General features: G+C 35.6%; 1 protein-coding gene across 1 annotated transcript in view; it reads left to right on the plus strand.

Annotated features, from left to right (window-relative positions):
• IQUB (IQ motif and ubiquitin domain containing) overlaps positions 1 to 13,552 on the plus strand; it is a 45,924-nt gene that overhangs the window by 7,904 nt on the left and 24,468 nt on the right. The window contains exons 3-7 of the mRNA XM_046020973.1: positions 1,045 to 1,179; positions 4,134 to 4,295; positions 4,382 to 4,554; positions 5,123 to 5,278; positions 10,063 to 10,273. Coding sequence (XP_045876929.1) covers positions 1,045 to 1,179; positions 4,134 to 4,295; positions 4,382 to 4,554; positions 5,123 to 5,278; positions 10,063 to 10,273 — 837 coding nt within the window. The remainder of the gene's footprint in view (positions 1 to 1,044; positions 1,180 to 4,133; positions 4,296 to 4,381; positions 4,555 to 5,122; positions 5,279 to 10,062; positions 10,274 to 13,552) is intronic.

Here is a 13,552-nt window from a genome sequence, read left to right on the forward strand (position 1 = left end):
GTTAACCATAGAATTTTGACTCTATAAAACAACTAGAATAGCTTTTTGATAATTTAACATCTGTGAGAGTGTTTTCTTTGTTGATAGCTATGAAAATAAGTTTTAACAATCTCAAAGAACCTCAGCATTAACAATGCCTAGTTAAATTTTATTCTAGGATTATTGATAAATGTGTCATTTAGCTTTATGAAAATTGTCATATGTAAGGAATTTAGAAATGTACAAAAATTTTGGTCTACAGTGTACACTCTGCCCTCTATCTTACTTGTCACTCACTTCTTACATTTTCTCCATTAAAATTTAAAAATCTGTAGATATAAAAGAAGAAAGTTTACCCCATTATAAGAAGGTTTTATAAAGTTTTTCTTTGTTATCAACATGTAAGTGTCTTGATTTCCTATTTTATAGAATGGGTAGTGAGTCACCTAATGTCTATTTTTGTGAAAAGTAGATTTGTATTAGTTACTCTAGATATTTTTAATGAACAGTGATTTTCCTGTTTTACATTTTGGCAGCCATAGTCATAAATCAATTATGGGAAGACGAATGGACTTAGATATCTTTTTCTTTGAAAATTTCTCTATTGGATTTTCTTAACTTCATGAATATGCACTGACTGACAGATGCATGCTACCAATATATAATCAAAGCTTGCACGTGCACATCACAGATTCAGGGATACCCCCTAGGTCTCCGGGTCTCCCGTTCTGCTATTCAGTACATTTCTGAGATGTTCCTCTATTTATTTCTGAATAATATAATACCAGATTAGCACCAATTAATACCAGTATGATATCAAATATTTGGACTCTTTAAAAGCAGTTTAGTTTTATTTCCTATTTCTTGTGGAATTCTGAATGAGGAGGTAATTCTGAATGTGCATGGATCCTCATAGCAGGGAAGGGAAAAAAAGACTGGAACTTGGGGCTGGGGTCGGGGGAAATTGAGGTCAACTTGCTCCATCATTCTCTCTCTGCTTGTGGACTGCAGGTTGCTGACCCTTGCTTTTGACTATGGTTCTTTCTTTTCTCTTTTTATCTACAGTAAAAGTTGTACTTTTTCCTGTGGGCCAGGAAATTATAATGCCTTTTAAAATAGACATCACTGTAAAATACCTCAAGGATCATTTTTCGAATCTACTAAAGATCCCATCTAATGTACTGCAGATAAGATATTCAGGTAAGTTCGGAAGCTAATAAAACTTACCAAGCCTTCTTTAGTTTTATCATGTGCATAATCAAGATCTTTGATTTGTTAAATTGATATCTATTCTTTGAACACTATATTATGATTATGCATTCGTTCAACACATTTTTATTGAGGACATACTTGTTCTAAATACTTAGCTAAGAACTGAAGATGTAAAGAAACATGAAACAAAATCTTCATTCTGAAATTGTTTACAGACTAGTCAGAAAGATGATGCAATAGTTACCACATAATGTGTAAATGTCTTCATGGAGATATGCACAAAAAACTGTGAGAACAGAGAGGAAAGAGACTGGAAGTCTAGAAAGCTTCATTTAATAAAAGTGGTAATATTTGTGCTAAGTCCCAAAGAAGTTAGAAAATCTGGGACTCTGGAGGAAGTGGTAAGAAGTTGAGAGTGGCTAGAAGTAGGTTCTGTGCGGGGAGTGGGAGACAACGAGGTTGAGAGAAGTTGATGAGGAATGAGTATGTATAAAATAAGAAAAGGACTAAAAATGGTTTCTCTGTCAGTCTTGATAAATTAAGGTTCACTCACTTTCCCATGGTATTCACGTTGATTTCTTTTTTATGATTTCTTTGAGCAGCCCACTTTATAGTAGCCTCGTGTCATGAGAGAACATTGTCTTTTGTAACTGTGAAAGAGAGCGTGAGAGCAGCCTAGCTAAATAAATGTTTCTGTAGAATATGTCTGCACAGATGCTAATATTTTAGTTTTGAAGTTTTTGTATTAACTTACAAAGATGCCACAAAAAAACTTTCCAGGGAAATAAAAACATTGTTCTGCATGTGGGAAAAACCTAAACACTAAAAATGAGTAAACCATACCTATTAAATTCCTCCTCATCAAATCAGAGAAAACAATCAGTTCAATTTCAAAATTATTTTTAGAAAACTATTATAATGAATGTGTTGTAATACTAAGATGCTCATGTATTCAAAAACTGACTATTAAAGCTTGGGTAGACAAACAACGCGAAAATTTAAATAGTTAGTAGTAGTAACAATCATGATGGTTAATTTGTTGAGATGTACTATGTGCTAGTCCATCTACAGAATGTTTTACCTACATTATCACATTATCATTCAGTCCATACAACAACCCTTTGAGGTAGGTATTGTTATTAACTTTTTTTGAAGGAAGGAAACTAAAGCTTGGGAAACTTACACAAATTCACACAGCAAATGAGTGGTAGAATCTGAACTTAAATATAGGTTGACTCCAAAAACGGAATTTGAAACTGCCTGCTTGGCATTCTCTATAAGATGAAGTTCAAAATTGGAGGAGAGAGCACTTTGAGACTGGAGTAGCTAGCCAGTGGTATTTGAGACTCTCTGTTCTTTGTATTTCATGACCAACCTTTATATGTAGGTGCCAGTCATCACCACTGAGTAACAGGCTTATGTCAGCCATGATAGTAAAAGAGCTTGAGTCTATGTCAACTGCTCTCTAACATAGGTGCTTTTTTCTAGTACTAGAATTGGAGTTCAAATTTGGTGGGTTTAAGCCTCCTACACAAACTAGAGGAATGACGAGGGCTCTGGGAATCTATATTGGTTTCCTATGGGTGTTGTAATGATTAACCACAAGCTTAATAACACGTGATTTCTCTTATAGTCCTGGATGTCAGAAATCGTAGGTCAGTTTCAGTCAGATGAAACCAACATATGGGCAGGGCTGTTCTCCCTCTGGAAGTTCTGGGGGAGAATCTGCTCCCTTGTCTTTTCCAGCTTCTAGAGTTGTACACCATATTCATAGGCTCATGGCACCTTCCTCCTTCTTTAAAGCATGCAGTAGAGCATCTTCAAATCTCTCTTTACTTTTGTTTTATCATCTTCTCTGTAGCCAAATATCCCTTTCTTCCTCTCTAAGGGCATTTGTGATTACATTCAGGACCCATATAGATATTCCAGGATAATCTCTCATCTCAAACTTTTTAACTTAATGAAATTTACAGACATCTTTGCTATATAAGTTAGCATTCATAGGTTCTGGAGATTAGGGTATGGATATATTCTGGGGCAACCTATCACATAGTCCATATAATATTCATGTTACTTTTTTAAGTTAAGAATTTGGGGTGTGAAATTGAAACTCACGGGTCTTTGTGCTTTCTTAAACATAGCTAAAATGGACTGGTGGTATCTGATATATTTCTAAGAAAGAGTGTCGCAAAATCTTTGGTATGTTCGAGTTCCTACCTGTAATTTAGGAAGACCATGCATTGGAAGAGTGATAGAGATTCTGTCAAAACAGCAGCCAATAACATTATATATAGTTTTGTATTCCTTGAAATAGGAAGTAAAATTTGAGTAAATTTACAGGATATACCAATGAAGGGAGATAGAACTAAAAAAATATAAAATAACATAAAAATGATGTACACTTTTCCCCAGCACAAACCTAAGCCTTAACTCCTCTTTTTCATGAATTTATTTACATGAGTTCCTTATTATAGAAACAGAAAGGAAAGGATGGAACTCTGAGTATATGCTTTTCTGCACTGGAGAGAGGAATGGGTATGAAAGTAATCAAATTTTCCCTCATCTAGATATGTCCATGTTCACATATAACACACTGTGATTTTTTAGAGACTCAATGTTTAGAATATGATTTTGCTCATAGAACATGTTTTTATTTTTAAATAGTTAAAGAGTTGCATGGTTATTACATATTTGTATTTCTGATGAGAAATCCTGGAAGAGTTGTAGCTTTACTTATAATGCTGAATTCTTGCATCTTAACTTTTCCCATTGTGGCATTTTCTGTACTAACATTACAGCAAGGGGTAGACATCATCAATATTCTATTCAGTTATTGAACTCTGTGTGTTCATACAATCATCTTTGATGTTTTCCATCACCTTACAATGAGTATATATGGTTATTTCTTTGTCAGAGTGCTTCTAATTTCATGTCATTTTTAGGAATAATTCTTAAAAATAATGAGACTCTACTGCAACATGGAGTTAAGCCACAGGATATTGTACAAGTGGAAATTTTTTCTACAGATCCAGATCTATTTCCAGTCAAAAGAATACAAGGATTAAATGATGCCTCTCAAATCATAACTGTCAGAGTACAAACTGGTTAGTTATTACATGTCTTTTAGATAAAGTATTTTAGAGTCCCTTTGTAGGTGAACTTTCATTCAATCTTGGTTTTACCCCCTTAGGCATTACTGAGTACCAGGAGGTAGCTGTTGAGATTATAAAATCTGACTTTCACAAACCGTTTCTTGGTGGCTTCAGACATAAAATAACAGGAGTAGAATATCACAATGCTGGAACGCAAACCGTACCTAAAAAGATTCCCAAAAAAGACAATGTATTTTGTAGGGATACCCAGGTAATATTTTTATTTTTCTGTGTAGGTTTTTGAAACTGCAGAATCAACAGATGTTCTGTGTACCTCTCTAAAATTAAAAATTGCCTCATTTGCCATGATGTGGAGGGAGCTTAAGAGTATTATGCTAAGCGAAATAAGTCAGTCAGAGAAAGACAAATACTGTCTGATTTCATTCGTACGTGAAATTTAAGAAATGAAACAAACAAGTAAGGGGAAAAAAGAGAGAGAGAGAGGCAAACCAAAAAACAGACTCTAAACTATGGAGAACAAACTGATGGTTACCAGAAGGGAGGGGGGGATTGGGAAATAGGCGATGGGGATTAGGGAGTGCACTTGTTGCGATGCACGAAGTGTTCAGTCACTCTGTTGTACATCTGAAGCTAATATTACACTGTATGTTAACTAACTCGAATTTAAATAAAAACTTTAAAAAATTAAGTTAAAATCTTCCAAGGAATTATACAGTAATTCAAATAATAACAGAAAATTAACTGAGCACAGAAAAATGTCCTCTTTACTCACTTAGACGTGTACATCGTGAATATTTAAATTTTTGTTTTGATTTTAGACAGTTCTTCAGAGAAGAAAGCTCCAACAGACTACAAATACAACATCCACACAGATGACTAAAATTGGTGTGTATGTATCAAACATGACTGATAAACTGGTAACACCAGGAAATTATTTTTCGGCAGCAGAATACCATGCTCAAAGATTACAGTCGGTAAGATAACTTTTATTATGAGTAAATACTAATACCAAGAATGAAAGAAATGAGCCAATTGCTCTGTGTGCATCTTTGTGTGTTTCCTTAAGCTACACTAGCTTCAAAACAACCCACATAGGTGCTGTTAAAGAAAAAATTACCATAACACATACTGAAGATGGTAAGGCAGTCTTTTAGGAGGGGCTACTACAATGAGGTTTTGTGGTCGGGAAAAGAGTCTGGGCTCAACTCTAAATACAAGGAAAAGTGGAAATGTGTAGCCAAGGAGTAGGGTAGAGGTCAGTGGATGGAAAATTACTAAGAAAACATCAGAGGTAAGGGGAGATTCTAGCTAAACCATTCTAAACGGGATTTTTTATTGAAGGCAGACCAGAGTTGATTAGGCATTGTCTGGAGCCATATATTATAAGTACATTATAAGATCAAATTTTCTTATATATTATAAGAGCCTCATTAAATATTGAGGATGGGATTCTGGTTAAACTGACTAAGCAGGCTTTTGCTAAAATTGAACAGTTCAGACATGATCACAGAAGCCCAAAAGTTGAGGCCTAATTAAAAAAACTGCTCAGAGGGACCTGATTAGAGTTTGGTCAAAGAGAGAATCTTTATTAGTGTGAGTTCTGTTTCACTGGTATTAAAAGCTATCTCCAGTCTCCCGCCAGTAGAAGGAACCATAATCCTAAATGCTCCTAATCCTTCCTTCCCTTTCTCTTAGGGATTCCTAAGGGTTGTGTGTTACCTTTGGGCATTGTTAGCTTTGTCTTCTCTATACCTTGGCCTTAATCATTGGGACAGTAGAATCACCTAGGGGGCTTTCTAGAGTAACTAAAACCAAAAGGACACCAAAATCTGTTTTCTCTGATATTAATATAGCCACTCCAACTCTTTTATGTTATTGTTTGCATGGTCTTTTTCTGTCCTTTTACTTTCAACTTATTTGAGTCTTAATCTAGAATATTTTTCTATAGACCGCATATAATTTGATTTTGTGTTTTTATCTAGTCTGATAATCTCTCCCTTGTGGTTGAAGTATTTAATACATTTATATTTAATGTAATTATTGTTAAGGTTGGATTATATCAGCCATTTGCTATTTGTTTTCTGTATGTATGTCAGATGTCTCTCTTGTCCTCTCTTCTTCCTTTGCTGTCTTTTATGTTAAATAGGTATTTTCCAATGAACCATTTTAATTCTTTTGTTTTTTATCCCCATTTAAAACCCTTATTTTCAATATAATATATACTTTTTAAAAAGTACAAAATTCAATGATTTTTACTACATACAGAGTAATACAATATTTAGAATGTTCTCATCATCCCAGAAAAAAAATCCTGACCCAATAGCAGTCAGTCCCTATTTCCCTCCAATGTTTTCTGCCTTCGGAAACCACTAGTCTACTTTCTGCCTCTGTTGGTTTACCTATTCTGGATATTTCATATACATGGAGTCATACAATATGTAGTCTTTTGTGATTGGCTTTTTAAAAACATAGCATAATGTTCTCAAGGCTAGTCCATGTTGTGACATGTACCAATACTTCATTCTTTTATATTACAGAATAATATTCCACTGTATATACTCAACTGGATATACCTATTGTATCCATGCCAATGTATATACTGAATTTTGTTTATTTATTGGTTGATGGACATTTGAGCTGTTTCCACTCATTGGCTGTTAGGAATAAAGCTGCCATAAACATTTGTGTACAAATTTTTATGTGGACATATATTTTCATTGCTCTTGGGTATATGTCCAGAAGTGTAAATGCTGGATCATTTGGTAAGTATATGTCTAACCTTTTTGAGGAACTGCCAGATTGTTTTTCAAAGCAGCTGCACCATTTTATGTCCCACCAGCAGTGGACAAGGATTCCAATATTTCACATATCTTCACATCCTCATCGACACTTTTACTGTCTATATTCTTCATTATAGATGTCCTAGTAAGTGTGAAGGGATATCTCATTGTGGTTTTGATTTGTATACCCTGATGGCTAATGATATTTAATATCTTTTCATGTGCTTATTAACAACATTTTACATTGTCAGAGACATTTTTGATATGATGACATGCAGGGGATGCTATCATGCTTTAATGGGTAGAAAACAAAGATGCTGCCAGACATCCTATAAGCATAGGACCCCTAGCCCCACTGCAACAGATAATCATCTGGTCCAAAGTATGAACAGTGCCATTGCTAAAACCTGCTTTAGGGTCTGTCTCTATCACAGTGGGTAGTCATTGATGTCTCTGGTCAATTTGTTGTTGTTGTTGTTTTTCTATTTCTAAGTTTGCCTTCCTGAGGACCCCTGGTTTAGCATTGTCTAATGGTTAGGTAATGATTGACCAGAGGTTGTGCTCAAATTCCTTGATCTAGTAAAGCTTCCACTTTAAAACAAAACAAAAACAAAAACTTCCACTTTAGCTAATGGACCCATGTGTATATTGGAAGATGCATTCAAAGTCCAGAGAAGTTCAGTTTCTGTATATCCTGGCTTTTACTTTCTGCTGGGTTTTCTTCTTTCATTTCTTCTGCACAAGGCCTCACAGCCTGGAATATGGAAATAGGGAACGCCTTTTCCACTCTCTGAATATGTGTTTATCCTTCTACATGTGTTCAGCCTTTATGCTACTAGGGATATTTGGGAGGTTATCACGGCTCACTATGGCTATCTCATTTTCCTGATCTCCCTGATTAATTTCTGGCTAGTCTGCCTCTCTATTGCTTGCTCCAGAAGACAATCTCAGCTGAGTTGCTGGCTAGTTAGTTTTTGTTTTTTTTTTGTGGATTTTTTGGCACTGAGATTACTGTTGTTTGTGACATTGCTTGGGACATTGCAACCCATGCCTGAGTTGCAATTCTTTTGTCTTTTTCTCCCTTTCCACTGGTTGGAAGATGATGAGAAATGGGCCAGCCACCTAGGGCATAAAATTAGGAAGCCATTTGTTGAATATAATAGAGCTTTCTACAGTCTCTAAACTGCTTGCTAATCCCTGGATTATGATATAAGAAGGGGAAAACTTGTATTTGTTGTTTAACAACTGTGTTTTAGTGTCACTATTTAATACATGTGATAGTGTCCAAGTTAAATGCATTCTATTGATTTTTATTTAAATTAAGAAAAATGAAAAATTTGTAAAATCTTTTTGTTGGTTTTTTAATACTGATTCAATAGCCTCTCCCCCCCCTTTCTCTGAAAATGTTAACTCTTTCTAGTCTGATCTTGATTTTTGTTTTGTTTTGTTTTACTGTAGTACAGTGGTTCTAAAACCTTAGCAGGCATCAGGAACAGCAAGAGAACTTGTAAGATACAGAATCTGTGCTCTACCCAGGATTTCTCATTCAGTATCTCTGGCGTGGGGCCTGATAATTTACATTTCTAACAGTTTTCCAGATGAAACTCCTGGTCTGACCTTCACTCTTTGAGAACCACTGTTCTAATAATTCCGTTTCACACTAAAGTAAACTTTTCTTTGTTGAATGAGGAGCCTTATATTTTATGGGCTCTTCCCAAATGTTTGGTTATTCTTGGGTGTGTAGGCAGGGTATTTGAAGTCCCTGATGTCCAGTGTGCTAAGCATATTTGTTTACTACAGCCTTATGGGGTAGTTTTAGGGGATGGCCAAGCCTTGATTGTGGAAGAGAGGTAGTGTTCTGAAGAGGGAGCTTCTGTTCATCCTGGGTGTGACCAGGCTCTGGGACACTAACTGTTCTTGCCTGAGGCAAATATTTCTGTTTACCTAAATTGTTTTAGAGAAGCCTGTCCCTCTTGCATTTCTCAGTCACCTTGTCAATTGCCCGAACATCCCCTCTGCTCATAGGATCCACTGGTTAAGGGCTGGAGCAGTCTTTCAGACTCCTCTGTATTTTCTAACTCGCCTTTCCACCTTTCCTGTGCACGATTAGGCATAGTTTCTTTCGTTTATTCTACCTGTCTCCTTTCTTGAGGGGATTCTTCAGAGTTTCTGTTCCTTCGGAGGACTCCTTTAGTATAACCTAATGTCCTTATTGATTTCTGCTTATATGATTTTCTATAATTACCAAGGATTAGGATATGTAAGGGGATGAGTCAGTATATTCTCTGTCCTCAATTTTGATCTAGCCTCTCCACGTTTTATTTACGCATTTAGTAAATACAAATATGACCTCTCTTAGCTGCATTGCAAGTTTCATGAGGATCTAGTACTATACTGTAACCTCAGACATACTTATATTTCTCACAATTTAATAAATGAGTGTTTGCTTAAGTCTTTCCTTTATCTAACCTGCCTTTGGTGGCTTCTACACATAACCTACCTGCCATGTGTTTAGTTAATGAAATTTTGTTTTAAATATGAGCCTAAGCTAATGATAGTTAAGATAAACTAGAGACAATTAATATTCATAACAAAAATGGTATTTATTGAGGACTTGTGATATATCAGGGTTAAGCTGAGGGCTTTATATGCAAAATAAACCAAAATTTAAAAAAACTAGCGAGTAGTGGAGGGAAGATTTAGACTAAATTGTACTGGAGCCTATGCTCTTAAGCATTGTACTAACTGCCTCCTAGGAAGACGTATTTGCTAGATTTCAAAGCTAAGTTGCTGATGCGCATTACCCACAGCTTATATGTTCTAATGTGTGTGAGAACACCTGGCATGGGGCAAACCTAGACTCTTGGTACTTTCTAGTAATTACTACGCTGAAATAGAAATAATCACCATTGCCTTTTTGTTATTATCTGATACAGTTGATAATGAATACTTTTTATTTCCTTTTAATTTAACTATAGGTAATAGTGCTACAGACTTACTATAGACAATGGCATGCTAAAGTCGTGGTAGAGAATTTAAAAAGACAGAAAATGTTAAGATTCAAGTGGGAAGCAGAGGAAGAAGTAAGGAAAATACAAGAAAAAGAGGAATGGATCAAACTGGACTATTACCGGAGGCATAATCCTCAAACAAAAGAAGATTTTGAGCTTCTTTATAATGCACTGGAATGTGAGTTTGAAATAGCCTTCACATAAAATATTAGTTTTGTAAGTTTTCACCAGTAGGAAAAACAGGTTTACTAAAGACAGAAAGAAGACCTTATTATTTCAGAATGATGTCTTGGGAATCTTCGACTAGAGAATTTAAAGAGATAAATAATGTTTTACATTTGGGACAAGAATTAAGGCAGGAATAAAATTGGGAATGCTTTTAGATTAGCAATAGGTAAATAAAATGTGTATACTGCTCTGTCAATTACATGGTTTTGATGTATTATCTCATTTGATCATCCCTGTGAGGTCAAAGAGAAGTATTGTCCAATCTGATTCTCTGATGGTCTTGGCAATTTGTGAACTCAGAGCTGAACCATTTGGAATCCCTCAGTTTAACAGCCTGTCTCTGACTCCGCTCTTTAGGGGGGAGATGGGCAATACCTTTTAATTCCCACCCATTAATGATCAGTAAAAATGTATAGTCTCAACACAAGTGACTTTTATGCCTTATTTCTTCCACAAGATGTGTGCTAGTCATTGACACAATGAAAAGCTTCAGTTACTTGACTGGCCAAGCACTGCCTACTCAGGGCAGTAGCTACACTGTTCCTGACGCCTTTTCCCCTTGCCCCCTTCCAATTTCAACTTAAATTTTGTCACCTACTCAGAGGCTTCTGTGACTGACAGTAGAACCTGGATATCCTGTTGTCATCACGGTTCCCACTGTACCCAAAACTTTTCATTTATGTCACCACCACAATTTGTAATAACACATCTTTTTGTTTAATGTTAATTTTCACCACCACCAGATGGTAATCTCCATGAGAGAATAACTTAGTTTTTTTTTTTTTTTTTTTTGGATGATTTCTTTTTCTGTGCTTAGTTCACATGCCCAACAAATATTGATAGAATGAATGAGTGGGTCCCTGAGGGGGAAACCCAAAGATGTTGAAATGTAGCCATCTCTAGCTTGACTAACAGAACATGTAACTGAATACAATTTTAGGTGTCAGATAGTGGGTCTATTTAAATAGCTATATGGTAACATGATATTTACCAAAAGATGAAACAATTAAACACTTGGTCTAACAAGCAATACTAATACATTGTTCTCTTTGGTAACATGCAAAATTGAGTGGCTTTAGAAACATAGCAGTGTTTGACTTAACAGCCTTCTCCTTCAGCTTTACATCTGCCTCCCTTTTCTCCTAATTGTTGACCTCCGCAAATACTTCGTTTTACTTTAAACTTCGCTTCCATTTTCATTTTCTCTCAGATGAAAACCAAGTTTGTTTCTAAGTGTTCAGGGTTAAAAGGCAGTACTGTTGGCAAGGTGTCTGTGAAAGGTCTTATTAACAAGCGTGAAACTAAAGTTCTGTTATAACAGAACTCTATTCAAATAATTTTCCAAATTCGCATATGACAAAAATCAAGGGATATTTTATTGTTATTTTGCTTGGTTGACAGACAATTGTGCAAAACAACAGAAAATATGCTAAATGAGGTTCTACTTTTTCTACTTAATGGCTATTAACTTGGACAAGTCACTTCTAAGCCTTAGGTTCTTTATCTGTAAAAGGACTTAGTGATCTTTGACATATTTACTGCACAGGGCTTTATGAAGTGAAAATAAATATTGCATTTATGAAAGTACTTTAAAAGCACAAAGACATACATACATAAGTTACTGTTATATGGTAAATAATTTTATACCTTTTTTTTTATTTAAATAGAACACACATACTTTGTATGTCTACACATGATTTGTATGGGAGAAAATGAAATTTCTTTTTTTTTTTTTAAGATTTTATTTATTTGACAGACAGAGATCACAAGTAGGCAGAGAGGCAGGCAGAGAGAGAGAGGAAGGGAAGCAGGCTCCCTGCTGAGTAGAGAGCCTGTTGCGGGGCTTGATTCCAGGACCCTGGGATCATGACCTGAGCTGAAGGCAGAGGCTTTAACCCACTGAGCCACCCAGGCGCCCAGAAAAGGAAATTTATTACATAAAAGAAGCATTTCTTAGTTTTCTTCCAGCCCTGAAATTCTAAATTAATGCTCAATAATTTAGAAGTTGTTTTGTTGTTGTCTTTGAAACTGCTGCCCTCTTGTGGCTCCTAGTGGCAATTGCATAGTTTGAATTACAGCCCCTAATTATTTTTCCTTTGGGTAATATGTCCCTCAGTAATAAAAGCAAAATATATCATTTTAAGAAAATGAATTTAAGTATGTAAGATAATGTAATGGATCAAAGTCAAGACCATTTCCAGGCAACACTATTTTATTTTTATGTTTTTTTTTTTTCTTTTTCTTATAGCAGTATGTTGAAGGTGACTCCTTTCATTGATCTGAATTGTCACTCTTACTTCAGCATAGGGATCATTATCTTTAGGAAACTTGTCTTGACAGCACGAATTAGGCTCAGAGCCTGTTTTCCTTGTCCATGATTCTCTGTAAACACCACTTAACTGTCTACGTTTGTACCGAGGGAGCCTGATAAGACCCTTGCTCATTTTATGTAGTAAATATTTGTTGAATTGAATCTGCTAACCCTTTGCCTTGTTTTAACTTGCACTGATGGCATTTTCTGACTCTTCTCTAATTATTATTTCTTTTTTTTTTTTTAAGATTTATTTATTTATTTGACAGAGAGAGAGATCACAAGTAGGCAGGGAGGCAGGCAGAGAGAGAGGAGGAAGCAGGCTCCCTGCGGAGCAGAGAGCCCGATGCGGGGCTCGATCCCAGGACCCGGAGATCATGACCTGAGCCGAAGGCAGCGGCTTAATCCACTGAGCCACCCAGGCGCCCCTCTAATTATTATTTCTTGATCTCAGTCTATCTTGACTTCTAGCTTCTGGAGTCTATTGATGTAATCTGGCTCTGGGCGTTCACTGAATCTTTCTTGGTTCTCTCCATTTAGGCTTTCAGTCTGTGAATGAGGATTTTTAAAAAGCAGATTATAAACTGCTAGTGGTAGATAAAATCTTGTATGTTCTGCTATTTCTTATTTGGAAATTGCAAGTTTAGATCTCGGAAATTTTAGAATGTGTATAGACTTTAGGACTGGTCCTGTCCTTTCATTTTATAGTTGAACTTCAGACCCTGGAAATTGGATGATTTGTCCAAGAAGATAAGGAGATAAAATAAATATATTCCTTCAAATGAACTAGTTCCTTTAATATCTTTTTCTTTAAAAATATTGGTGGCTATTGACATCTGTTATGTACTGAATTGTGTTCCTCCAAAAATTCATATGTTGAAGTCCTAACACCTAGTACCTCAAAATATAGTTGAATTT

This window comes from Meles meles, chromosome 10, assembly GCF_922984935.1.
Source record: "Meles meles chromosome 10, mMelMel3.1 paternal haplotype, whole genome shotgun sequence".
Classification (NCBI taxonomy): domain Eukaryota; kingdom Metazoa; phylum Chordata; class Mammalia; order Carnivora; family Mustelidae; genus Meles; species Meles meles.